This window comes from Rhinolophus hipposideros (genome assembly GCF_964194185.1).
Source record: "Rhinolophus hipposideros genome assembly, chromosome: 22".
Classification (NCBI taxonomy): Eukaryota; Metazoa; Chordata; class Mammalia; order Chiroptera; family Rhinolophidae; genus Rhinolophus; species Rhinolophus hipposideros.
The window spans coordinates 3,295,781-3,309,280 of NC_138068.1; the positions used below are offsets into that span (position 1 = coordinate 3,295,781).

General features: G+C 49.5%; 1 protein-coding gene across 1 annotated transcript; it reads right to left on the reverse strand.

Moving 5' to 3' along the window:
• Window positions 1-43: 43 nt before the first annotated feature.
• On the reverse strand, window positions 44-7,749 carry TUBB1 (tubulin beta 1 class VI). Its single transcript, XM_081034495.1, has 4 exons — window positions 7,502-7,749; window positions 5,142-5,250; window positions 4,549-4,659; window positions 44-4,427 (listed from the first exon to the last, which is right to left on the reverse strand). Exons 1-4 carry the CDS (start codon window positions 7,556-7,558, stop codon window positions 3,349-3,351), a joined length of 1,356 nt encoding a protein of 451 aa, XP_080890621.1. The 5' UTR covers window positions 7,559-7,749; the 3' UTR covers window positions 44-3,348.
• Window positions 7,750-13,500: the final 5,751 nt, after the last annotated feature.

A 13,500-nucleotide genomic window follows, 5' to 3' on the forward strand; every position in this document is an offset into this window, starting at 1 on the left:
AAATAATAACTGAAACCCTGGATGAGAAGAAAAACTAGGAAATGGTAGCAGTCAGTTTTTATTGTGCGCTTACAACCTATAGAGAAGAGCTATCACTGTTGGAATTTCAGCACAAAGGGCTTTTCACATTGTTTTATAAATGACTCTCCGTGGGCTGAGAGTCTTTCTCTTAGGAAATGAGGCAAAGCTATTCAGTCACCAGGTCGATGGCCGAGCTGCAATCAAAACCTAAGATTCTTGCCTGCAGCCTCGGGCATGGTGATCACAAGTTAGGTGTTTGCAACGTGATTCGTTTGTTCATTAAATATTTACCGGTGAAGAATTGTTGGAAGTGTTTTGTTTTCATCTTTCTTTGAAACTTAGCTGAGTAAAACTCCACTGCAAAGTTAACTGCTTGATTTTAACTGTTTCTGGGGAATGGAGAAATAAATTTGAACAGGGCATTTTGAAACACTGTTGAGTTTGTGCACCAGGCCAGTCTTCAGCCTGGTGCTGGAGCTAGCAGGAATTTATCAGGGAAGGAGCCTGAGAAAAGGTCCTTGTTGTCAGCTTCTGCTGGTGACTTCCAGGACACTTGGCGTGTAGGTTTGATTTCATTCTCAGCACAGGGCTTACAAGGAGAAGTGACACAGCTCAGCTCTGTACCGGCCCACAGCCTACGAGCTTGAGGCCTCTGCCTCGGGGCTGTTGTCCTGCTATTTTGAAGTCGAGACACCTGGGTTGTCAGTGCTTCCTCCCGAGGTGAAGGTACTAGGAAGCACCTTTCATACAGACAGGACTAAACGGGCCTTTGTGATGCCAGACAATAAAGTAACTGATAGGCAAAGGGCTAACTGATTTCCAGCCAAGGAAGGAGAGAAAAGTCATTGATTAGGGAGGCTGGCAGATGTGATCATTAGAGGTGAGACAGAGACAGGGCTGTGGTGTGGCAAGGATTAAAGTAACTGAAAAAAAGACGCTGCCAGCAAAGATTCTTTAAGGCTCTTTTCTGTTATTAAGAAACACAACAAACCTGAACTGTAACTGATGAAACAAACTTTCCGCATCCAGCCCTGCTGGGTAGCTGGCAGCACTGCCCCGGTTACCCGGGGACCCTGATCAGATCTACTTGTGGGTATTTCACTACCTGGTTGTGTGATTTCATTAATATCTTGCTCATTCCATGTTCTCATGTGTGAAGTGAAGGAATTTGACAAGCTCTGAAATGCTGATTCTACTGTGTCGGTCTCTGAGAGACCAATGTCACCGTAGCAACCATACCGCTAAAGGAGCAGTCTTCAAAATCAGAGGACGGGTTTCTTTTGGTTTCTAGTATTGTTTTTTAATCTATTTCTACCATACAAAAGAGTAGGCTGGTGAGATGCATTTTGAAATATTTTTAACTACTCAAATTAATCAGTCTGGGTGGTTAGACTCCAAGAAAAGGAATTTATTTAGTCTGAAATAAAGCAATTTAGCCATTTGAAATTGAATTTCTTTGTACTTTAATGATTACTATTGAGCAAACAAAAACCTTATAGTAATATGAAACAGAAGTTTTTTAATTTAGATTTATATTCTTCCTTGCATCTATTTAATTGCCTTGTGAGATTTGAGAAGGAAAGTGCTAGAGAAAGCATGTGTATCAATTCTTATATAACCACAGGTTGTAGGACTTTTGAGCATCTAAGGCAGTTAGGAACTTCAAAGTAGGAGTAGATAATTGCAGTTTCTTATTAAATCTGCTTTTGTTTTCAGTGATCTTGATCAAGTAAAAAGTGTTTAAAACCTTTTTTTTAACTTTGTAAATAGAAGACTTCCTATGATACTAGCAGGAAGACTTAATTTTCTCTTGCTACATATTTTAGTTACTTCCTCATGAGGCATTTGTGAAAAGAGTGAAGTTTCTCAGAATGAGCTACTGTCGTCCACCCTCCTGCTGCTGCCTGATGATTGCAGATGACAAAGCAGTTCGGGAGAGTTCTGCAGTGAGGGTCGAAGCATCTTGCCTTTGCAGGCTATGCATGGATCAAGTAGTACACAGCTCACTGGTAATTGTAGAAGGCCATTAAAACCCTTATGGTACTGGAAGGGACGGCAGTGCTATATGTCAGAAATAGGTAAACTGTAATTAAGAAGTTATGGATGATTTGATTACACTCTTGTGTATTTGGTCCTGTTGTAATGTGAGCAGATTAAAATCGTGTAATGGTTAAAGCTGTGTCATCATGCAAACATTTATGGCAACTTCTGCAAATTAATTTGAACTGTGAAAGTTCCTTAATGAGATGATGTCCTCCGTAACCGAGAAGGACACTGCAGCCGTCGCTGCTTAATTTTTAGATTTGAATGGTTGCCGAGCATACACTGCCCTTTTAAAGAGCCGAGGCTTCAGTACAGTCTCAGAAGGCGATCTCAATGGAAGGGAAAAGGGCATTTCGAAACAGCCTTTACAAGGAAAACCAAAGATGATTCATGAACTCCCAGAGTCTAACGCTAATAAGAAACTTAAAGTATATAACTATGTTGGTTAAAAGCCAGGTATTCAGAAAGGAAGATAAGGCACGATTGGAGTTCCTCAGTTTTGCTTGTCATTTGGGGGCTTTTATTTTTCAGCTGGGTGTTTTTGTGGAGAGGACCGTACTTGCGTCCCTTTTATCCTTTTCATTTAGCACGTTGAACTGTGCACGGGTCTACACTTTACTCGTGGACACTGACTCACGGACGTGGGCGGTGATACTCCCCACCTGGCACTTAGGTACCTGGAGGCCGGCAAGTACCACGAGGCAGGGTGCTGGGCAGAGTCCTCACAGCCCTAGGATTCCCAGGCGTGAGTCTGCGGAGCTTCTCAGTCTGCTCAGAGCTAACAAGTTGGTTAGAGCGTGGTACTAATAACACAAAGGTTGCCAGTGGGATTCCCCACGTGGGGCGCTGTGGATTGCACCCTCCTTAAAAAAAACAAACGCTAACAAGTTAGTGTCAATTGCAGTGGTTCCCTGCACAGCCACATGTGTCATCCCGAGGCCTGGCATGCGCTGTGGCCTACGGGAAATACCCAATAAACACTTGTAAACAAAGGGGATGCTTTATGATAAATGCAGTTTGCTGTGAAAAGTTCCTAGAGTATGTGCTGAATATCAAACTGCGTGTTGTGTGCCAGCAGAAGAGCCTCATGCCTGCCAGCCGCGTGCCCAGCCCCCGCCCCGCCCGCAGCCCAGCGTCAAAGCTAATGCCGAAGTGGCCATGTGAATAGTTCACGGTGGTGCCCAGTGGGCAGGCTTGGCATTGCGGCCGGAAACACTCGTGTGCAGAGGAGCTCTTGTGTAAGGGCCAACCCCCTGCAGCTGACACTCACAGGGCCTCTCCTGCCTAAGGTTCCTTATTTTCTGCTTCCGTTTCTGCCTCCTCCACGACCTCTTCGTTTTCCTCTAGAACTACTCTGGCATCTTGGAATTGCTGGTACTCGGAAACCAAGTCATGGATGTTGCTCTCAGCTTCGGCAAACTCGTTGACATCCATCCCCTCCCCGGTGTACCAGTGCACGAAAGCTTTCCTCTTGAACATGGCGGAGAACTGCTCGGACACCCTGGTGAAGAGCTCCTGGATGGCCGTGTTGTTGCCGATGAAGGTGGCGGCCATGTTCAGGCCGGGGGGCGGGATGTCGCACACGGCCACCTTGACGTTGTTGGGGATCCACTCCACGAAGCAGCTGCTGTTCTTGGTCTGCACGCTGAGCAGCTGATCGTCCACTTCCCTGGTGGACATCTTCCCCCGGAAGATGCAGGCCACCGTCAGGTAGCGGCCGCGCCGGGGGTCGCAGGCGGCCATGGTGTTGCGGGCGTCGAACATCTGCTGGGTGAGCTCGGCCACCGACAGGGCGCGGTACTGCTGGCTGCCCTGCGCCGTGAGCGGGGCGAAGCCGGGCATGAAGAAGTGCAGGCGCGGGAAGGGCACCATGTTCACGGCCAGCTTGCGCAGGTCGGCGTTCAGCTGGCCCGGGAAGCGCAGGGACGTGGTGATGCCGCTCATGGTCAGTGACACCAGGTGGTTGAGGTCCCCGTACGTGGGGGTGGTCAGCTTGAGGGTGCGGAAGCAGATGTCGTACAGGGCCTCGTTGTCAATGCAGAAGCAGGCGTCGGAGTTCTCGATCAGCTGGTGGATGGACAGCACGGCGTTGTAGGGCTCCACCACGGTGTCCGACACCTTGGGCGACGGCATGACGCTGAAGGAGTTCAGGATGCGGTCGGGGTACTCCTCCCGGATCTTGCCCATGAGCAGCGTGCCCATCCCGGACCCCGTGCCGCCCCCCAGCGAGTGGACCACCTGGAAGCCCTGCAGGCAGTCACACGCCTCGCTCTCGCCCCTCACCACGTCCAGGACACTCTCCAGAAGCTCCGCTCCCTCCGTGTAATGGCCCTTCGCCCAGTTGTTGCCGGCCCCAGAGTTACCTGTGGCAGACAGGGGTAATGGTTACCTTACCCAGACAGGAGGGAAGGGGGGTGGCGGGAGAAGGACACCACCAGGAGACATCCCCATCGCATCCTGGTGGAACCTTCCAGAAAAACCTACCATGGACAAAGTTGTCTGGTTGAAAGAGGGTTCCCAATTTGCCAGATCGGATGCTATCCATCGTCCCAGGTTCCAGGTCCACCAAGACGGCTCGGGGCACATATTTCTTATCTGTGTTGAAAAATAGGAAGAAGTCAGCAAACTGTTGTTTTTCTAAAAGTTAATGTTTCATCAAAATAGAACCTTGTGACACTGGCCAAAAAATAAAACAGGCATTCTTTTATTTTTTTAAAAAGACATTCTTTTATAAGAAGGTGTCTTTGGTAGGTAGAGATTTGGAATCATCTCCTTGACCCCAGTAACAATCACAGAAATGGATAAAATACCTTACAAATTCTCTTTCTAGCATTGTTTTGTTGTATTGCCCATGACAGATTCTGTTCCTACTGGAAGTGATTCTGGTTTTCATTTTAAAACCAAAAAGGAAAGTTGGTGTCTTATCTGCATGTGTTAAGACATGTGTCCCCATTTAGTGGCTTCTTTGAGCAGAGCTTGAGGACTTGTCACTCAGCGTTCCCATGTAAAAGCTCGCGGGCCCCACTCTCTGTGCCCCCAGGGTTGGGGACCATGGCTCCCAGAGCACAGCATCCTACCGTGGGCTTCGTTGTAGTACACGTTGATTCTCTCCAGCTGCAGGGCAGAGTCTCCGCCGTAGCTCCCAGCTGAGTCGATCCCATGCTCCTCTCCAATCACCTCCCAGAACTGAAAACAGAAGGAGGGAGGTCGGGGGTTGGGGGCTGAACCTCTGGAAAGGCCATGTTGGCTCCAGCAAGCCAGCAGATTGAGCAGGAAGATGGGGAGGTGAGCCAGGGCCTGCTTCCCTGGGTCTGCCTGACCATCCCGTCCCTGAGACCCTTTCTGGTCCTTTTCATAGATGCCTTCTCCGTGACATAATTCACTCTGTGCCTCTACGAAATGCAAATTGCCGACTGCATTTTACAGCCACCTAAACTCCTTAAATGAAATGTTAACACAAACTATTCAACTGGACTTTGCTCCTGTTGAATTCAGGCCATTGTATACATTACAGCTGTTTTAGGATTTCCCATCAGACAATGTATCTCTTAATTTCACCTTCAAGCTGGTACGGGCTGGATCCCATAAAATGAAAGGAGACTGAATGCTCATCTGATTTCACAATAATATCTCGTTTCACTTTGGAGATATATTTTCATGAAGTTTCCCAAAAGGCCCATAACTGGGACATCTATGCACAATTTAAGCAGTGTTTGTTTTTGGTCATCAGGTGGGCTCACGATTCAAAGCATACATAGCTTGTTATCTCTGGCTTTCAATCACATATCCAGTATTTATTAATACAGATAACATGCCAAGCTCTTGGTATGGAAACAGTTACTGAGAGGACTTCTTTGTTGCCCTAGAGAAGCACATAGCACAGTGCAATGAAAACATTTATGGCCAGGTCCCCAGGGCCATGTTCCCAGCCATATCTTGTAAACGCTGGCCCTGCTTTGGCCATGGTCTTATTAACAAGACTATTTTGTAGTAAATTGCCAGCACTGTTCAGGGTTTTATGGCAACCCAAATTAAATGTGATTTAGACTTCCTATGGCCCCAAATAATAAGTAGTGGCCAGGGCGCTAAGCACTGGGCAACACCATTCTGGAGTAAGAGCTGAGACCCTATCTAGACCCTGCACTCCCTCATGCGGTCGTCTCCATATTATCTTCCAACCGCAGAGCAGTGGGGGCGCGACCTCCCACTTCTCTGTGTCTTAGTTTTGAGTGTCTTATCACTGTGACATGGAAGAATGACTACTTCTTTTCAAGCAGCAGTATTCCTTGCCTCAGGTTTGAAGCACTTGCATTAAAAGACTAGTTTTTGCATAGCTGCATTAATCACAATAACCAAAACTTGGAAACAATCCAAGTATCCATTGACGGATTAGTGGATAAATAAAATGTGACATATTCATACACTGGAATATTATTCAGCCTTAAAACAGGAAGAAAGTACTAACAGTACAACATGGATGAACCTTGAAAACATGCTAAGTGAAATAAGCCAGTCGAAAAGGACAAATTATGATTCCACTCATAGGAGGTCCCCAGAGTAGACGAATCCATACAGACAGAAAGGAGATAATAGTTGCGAGAGGTTGGGGGAGGGGAAATGGGGAGTTAGTGTTTAACGGGGAAAGAATTTCAGGTTTGCAAGATACACTGAATGATACCCTTTAAAATGGTTCAGATGGTAAATTTTATGCTGTTTTATCATAATTTTTTAAATTAAAAACAGTTTTAATACAATTCATACTTGTAAAAGTAATTTCGAAATAGCAGAACAATCAGATAGCTGTTACACTCTACAATTGGTTATCTTAAAATTAGGGTTGGAGACCTTGGGCTCTGCCATTGGTTTTCTTAGTGTTAGCCAACTGAATCATGTCCTTTGTAGAAGAATTTAAGGGGGGAGGAAAATAAACACACTTATACCCCCCAGGGAAAGGGGGTGTATTTTAATGCTCTCTGCTACTGTACACAAAATTTTTAGGTTTACCTCTACTTTTCTATTATATTAAATGGAACGGTAGTTGATCTTTTTTAACTTCATAACAAACTATGGGAGAGGAGGGAAAGATATCTTAGTGACATGGTGTAAAAAATTTCCCAGCAAACCTTGGAAAACTGTTTTGAGACACATTACTGTTTTTAGATATGAAAAGTTCATCGCTTAATGTGATAAAAGTCATTGATGTGTATTATACACAAGTAAGAGTCAACATAATTAACATGAATTAAATGAACCCTTTTAGCCTTTACTATGTCCTCTGTCTCTTTAATTAAAGGCATTGTTTAATAAAACAAATATTGAGCACACGCATGCACTGGGCGCGGCTCATTGTCTCCCCTGCTAACTCGGGGGTATTTTCTGAGTCGTCTACTCCTATGGACCGTGGTACAGCCAGAACCAGCAATCGAACTTTCCTTACCTTGGATCCAATCTGGTTACCGCACTGGCCAATCTGAATGTGTACAATTTCACGCATCCTTGCTCTCTGCCCGAGTATAAGATCTTCACGGAATCCTCTGACTCTGGGAGAGCCGCCCTTCACTGGTGTGAGCCCAACACGACTCTGGTCATTCAGTGATGGGACCAGCTGACCCAGCTACCCTCCCAGTGTGACCCAAGGGTGTGTCCAGCCCAGAGGCCAGCCCTCAGCCTTCTCCTCTCTCCGCCTGTCATCCTGGTGAAGGGGGTGTTTTTCCCTCTCCCAACAAAGAATATTGCCCAGTCATTTCCCAGAGTTTAAGACCAAAGGCTGCCTTTGTGCAGTGCCTGGAGGTCCTGCACTAGGTGTGGGCCTTCTGTGATGGACTCTGGGCTTCCAGCTGGTGAGGCGTGCGGTGTGAATACTGAGCCGAGGCCCCTGGCTCACTGAGGCGATGGGGACCACCTCCAGAGCTCCCCTGTCCAAGCCAGTTGTATTATTAGAAACCCTTTTGTCTGAACCCATCACTTGGCAGATGAGACCATGCGTGATGTCCCAAAACATGAAGAGCCTTCACCACAGCCACACAACCATGCTCGCTCAAGAACTTTCCACGGCCCCCATGGTCTTCAGCCGTGTTTCCTAAGGAGTCTGAAAGCCACTGGCGGCACTGGGCGACTTTGGGGGTAACATGCTTAGACAGTTTTTATGTTGTGTACCTTAATGTGGATAGAAAACAATAACTAGTATTTGTAATAGTAAAATAATAAGAAAAGTTTCCTTTTTGAACTTGGCCAAAGTTGTAAAGGTGATATGTGATTGTCAGGAGTTTGGGAAACCATAATTGCAAGATAAATCTAAGCTCCGTGGTCACCATCAAGGCCTTTCCCAGCCTGGTCCCAGACCCTTCCCCACCCCTTTTCCAGACTTTGGGCCTCATCAAGCCAGTGCTAGAGAGGACAGGAAGACGTTTCCACGTGGGACTACTGTGTTTCCCCAAAAATAGACCTAGCCAGACTATCAACTCTAATGCCTCTTCTGGAACACAAATTAATATAAGACCTGGTATCATATTATGTTATATATTGTTATGTTATGTTATGTTATATTTTATTATATTACATTACATTACATTACATTATATTATACTGGTATTATATAAGACCTGGTCTTCTATTAAAATAAAACAGGGTCTTATATTAATTTTTGCTCCAACAGACGCATTAGAGCTGACGATCCAGCTAGGGCTTATTTTCAGGGAAACATGGTGTCATGTCTGTGACTTGTAGCTGTGCTTTCCCATTCTGCATGTTGGCACGTGCTCGTTTTCCCTTCCCTCACATTTCCCACTCCTCTGCCACCTGCTCTGTCACTGCCCTGCCACACCTGCTGCCCAGGCCTGGGCCTGGCTGGCCGTCTCCTTGGCACCTCGCCTGGTTTTGTGCACTGCTGCCCCCCTTTGTCCCTATGTCCAGGGTTATTGCTTGCCATCGATTTCCTTTACCGGGGTTTCTCCGAGAGACGGACAGACTCCCAACAGCGTTTCCCTGACTCCCACCCACAGCCCGGCTGCCCAGCAGAGAGCTGCAGAGGTGCAGGCCCAGAGCAGGAGAGCCACATCCCAACCCTGGAGCCCCCGGCACCTGGACAACCACAGCTGCAAGTGCTTGCTTCTCGAGGCCTCTCTTCAGTTTGCCCGGCACCCCAAGGCGGGCCCCACTCACTGAGCAGCTACCAACAGGGACCTGCCCCATGCGGGGCGTGCATGGGGAGTTGGGGACTCAGGAATGGAGGAGACGGGTGTGGGCAGCCCCTGAGCTCACAGAGCTCTCCTGATTTAGGAAGAAAGCATCGCCCAGGGTGTGGACCCAAAGGCAGCACTGAACTAGACTCAGACTTGGAGCCCCTGGGCCCTCCCTCCCCTGCCCTGCCTCGGGCCCTCCCTCCCCTCCCCTGCCTCGGGCCCTCCCTCCCCTCCCCTGCCTCGGGCCCTCCCTCCCCTGCCTCGGGAACCGCTGGGTAATGTGGGCTAAGGGGTCGGCCCTGCCCCCTCCCAAGCCCCATCCTGATGGTCAACCCTGTGCACTTCCTACCTCCAGGGGAGGCCCGAGTGGTGAGGTCAGATACTGGCAGGACAGTGACTAGCAATGGACTTCCTGGGGGGAATAGGCTCCACTTACTCCCAAAGGAGATCATCCCCACAGTGAAAGCGCCTGGGCTGAGCACTGCAGGACAAACCCAGAGGTGGGGGAGGACTCTGTCCCTCGGGAGCCAGCTCAGGACGGCTCCCGGGCTGTCCAGTGACCTCTGGCCTCCAAGAGCACACATGGCCCTGGGTCGGGTCCTGGGCCAGGGAAAAGTTGCTGGAAGGGACGCTACTAGGACAATTGCAGTCATTTGAATATAGACTGTGTAGAATGGATAATAAGTATCCACAGTGGAGCTGCTAAGTGGGAACCTGGCCTGAGGCTTCTGCAAACAGAAATCCTTGTTTTCACGAGATACTGTGTCGCATTCAGAGTCAAGAGTCACCAAGCAACTTACAAACATTTCCTCAAGAAGAAGAACAGTGTGATAAATGGAGAGAGAGAGAAACACACGTGGCAAAATGGTCACAATTGGTGCATCTTTGCAAAAGGGCTCTGGCAGCGCTTCTCTGAGTTTGGAATTTGTTTCTATTCAAATATGAATCACTGTGCCCTTCACTGGTGCTTCTGGTCCCAACCCTGCCACCCCCACAGGTAAAGAGAAGAAAGTGTAAATTCAAGAAGAAGAAATTTGCAGGTGCCTAGCAGTCTTTTTCTCAAATTAAAAAACATACACAGAATAAACCTTTCAGCTTCCAGAGACGTCGCCCTATCCCGCTTCCCTCAGTGCCTCCCTTGAGCAAGCCTTCGCCCCTTTCCTCGTCCCTCTGTCCTCCCGCACCTGCCCTCCCCACCCTGCTCATCAGACTCCTAAAAGTTCCAGGGCAGCTCTCCTGCACCCCTCCTGGAGTGTCTGTGACCAGCCCCGGGCCCAGGGTCAGAGCCCCCCCCCCCCTCCGCCTCCTGCGGCCCCAGCACTTCACCGCATGCCCACGTGTTTGCTAATTACTTACAGACATGCCTTATCTCCCCACCAGCCTGGCAGCTGCCACTGCCATTTCAGCATTGAGGTCCCTAAGTGCCTGATGGGCAACCAGGCCTCAGTAAATGTTTGTGGAGCGCACACTGACAGCTGGGCAAGTTTGAGCGGCCATGCTCAGCATGGCAGGTTTTCTTAAAGCCAATAATGCACTGATTCACGAGTATGTCCTTGTGGGGCTGGTGCCCCAGGACTTTTTCCTCCGTCCCCTAAGAGGTGATCTAGGCTGAAAGTATAAACTGTTCCAAGAAACCTGGATGTCAGGAGTGGCTTGCAGAGGGAGTAACCGGAGTGGCTTCTGGAGGGGCTGAAAGGGGCTGTGTGGGCCACGGGGCCGGCCAGAGGGGCGTTTCTGATCTTCCTGTGTTCATTCTTGGCCGTATGAGCAGGGTCCAGTGTGTTGGGTCCCCCCACCACCTCTGCCCTGGGACACATCCCTCTTGGTCATCTCCGTTTGCTCAGGGAGGAAAAGGCTAGGTTTCCAGATGAGCGCTTAAAAGGTTTTTCTGTTAATGGGGCAGTTGGCAAAACGGGGGAAGGAGGAACCCTGTTTGCCTTGATTCCCAGCTCCGCGGGCAGTGTTTACTCAGTCTGGGCACTGTGCTGAGCTCTGGACGCTGCTGGGGGCAAGGGCAGATGCTGGGCAGCGAGCCTGCGGTCCCCGGGCCAGGCAGGCGGCAGGGGACCCACCTCCTGCCTAAACCTGAATTTGCTCAGCTGTGAGATGGGATAAATGGTTGGTCCCAAGCTTGCTGTGGGGACTAGCGTGCCTTTGCAAGCAGTGTTTCTCAGCTCTGCTTCTCGGTGGAAAAAGCTGTGGCTCACTGTATAGACGGCACCATTCAACCCTAGCTATTGAACACCTACTGTGTTTCAGGCTTGAGCTAGTTGTGGGCACAGTGGGTTAGCTATCTGAATTTAAAGTTCAGAGGTCTGAAAAGCAGTCTGTTCTGTCTCCATTCCTTTGTCTTTATTGAGGAAGGTAGCTGTTCCCCGAGGAAAGAGCTGTCCTCTGACTGCCAGTTTAGTAAAAGCCAGGGAAGCGGTGAATATATAGAGCCTTTCTCAGACCAGTGGTAGTGGTCCCTTCCCCAGGACACAGCAAAACAGTCCCCCTTGAGCAGCCGGTGTTACCCAAGTCTATTCTCTTGCCAGGCTGAAGGTGACCCTCTCCCTCCAGCCCTGAACTGTTGCAAGTGATTAAAAGTGGCCATCTGCGATGAATGACAAAGTCTTTTTCCCCCCTCCCCCCCACGAGGGCTGGCCAAAGTGTGTTAGCAGTGACTGCGCTGGAGCTCAGAGGTTTGGGGAGCGTTGCCCCCGAGGGCAGAGGGCAGGAGCAGAAGCGTGCCTGAACACGCCTGGCGGGGAACACGTGTGGTAAGGATGCCCGCTGCCGGAAGACACGGATGATTAAATACCACCGGCCAGCCAGGAGCTGAAACACCATCTCCTCCGACACACTGTCACTGTCCACGAGGACACGCGACGGTAGCAAGCCTTTGTCTGGATGGTAGCAAGCCTTTGCCTCTCCATCTATTATGGGAACAGAAGTTAGATGATAAGAAAAACCAAGTGTCACCCAGAAACGCCACATCGGCTGCTTCCACACTTCCCCTGGGAGCTGTCCTCGAGTGGTCAGATGGAGCCCCCACACCCCCCCTCCATTTGACAAATGAAATGTAATTAGGAGAAAAACAGAGTACTCAGAGAATTCATTGATTTCATCCGCCCCGATGTTCCACTCTGAGTACATTGAAGTTCTTTGAATAACTCACGGAAGATTGTTGAATTATAGTGTTTGCTTGTGATTCAGAAGCAGAAATTTTTCCAAATGTCTTAGCAAGAAAATGACATCTGAGGGGCCATTATCAGTGAGTCAGCAGGTGTGGGCAGCTCATCAGATGAACTGAGCTCCACTTCCTTGCCCTCTGCTTTGATGTGTGTTCTCTTACTGTAAAAGAAAGTTCTGGGAAGAAGAATAAGTAATTGTAAGAGAAAAGGAACTGGGAGAACGTCTCCGTGTTTCCTTACTCCAGGCTGCCAGGCTTCATGGAGGAGCCTGAGACTTTCTCCCCCGGCCCAAGCGTGGTATCGTACCCACACCACGCTGGCCTTGCTGGGCTGCTGTCCCTCCCTTGCCAGCCTCCGAGCCCAGATATGGAAATGCTGTGCCATCCCTTCCGGTACACGTAGGATCAGAGTCCTGGGCTGTGGCACCTCTGCTGTGCCGGAGGAAACACAAGCCCCCCTGAACCACTGTGAACCTCCCCCAGCCTCTCCGTCACCCAAGGTGGGCAGCTCCTGAGAAGCAGCGGCCCGCGGCAAAAACAGAGATAAGCATAATAGGGCCAGGCCCCTGGAGCTGAAATCAAACAAAAGTACACACTTCTTCTAGCCCGGTGTTTGTCCTAGGAATCTCTATTGTATGCATCTCGGAAATCCATCCGTTTGTGCACAAATATTGGCTGAGTGCTCTGCTCTTTGGGGGGCTCGCGGGACCTCAGGGAAGTGGGGAGACATGGGCCCTGCACTCACTTCGGGAACACAGAGACACAGCAGTACTTTTCCCTTTCCACTGGCTGTTACCAAGTTCTCTGCCACCTCATTCAACCGCCTTGGAGCTGGGTGATGATGGTTCTCTCCATTTTGCAGAGTAAGCAGAGGCTCGGAGAGGAAATTGGCATGTTCAAGGCTAACACGGCGGAACCAGGCACCGGCCACGGGTCCTCAGACTCCTACATGGGGGGCGGGGGGGGGCGGGGGGGGGGGCAGCTTGAGGCGTCTGAAGGCAGGCCAGCGAGATGCCTCCAGCTGGGCACCCGAGGAGACTGGACAGCTATTTTCTCCTTCCTCCTCACTACTGGCCCATG

Coding starts and splice junctions, on each gene's coding strand:
- TUBB1 (XM_081034495.1), bottom strand. CDS start 7,558: ATGCGTGAAATTGTACACATTCAGATTGGCCAGTGCGGTAACCAGATT. Junction 4,660..5,141: donor GTACTACAACGAAGCCCACG/GTAGGATGCTGT, acceptor TTTTCAACACAG/ATAAGAAATATGTGCCCCGA. Junction 4,428..4,548: donor ACCAGACAACTTTGTCCATG/GTAGGTTTTTCT, acceptor TGTCTGCCACAG/GTAACTCTGGGGCCGGCAAC.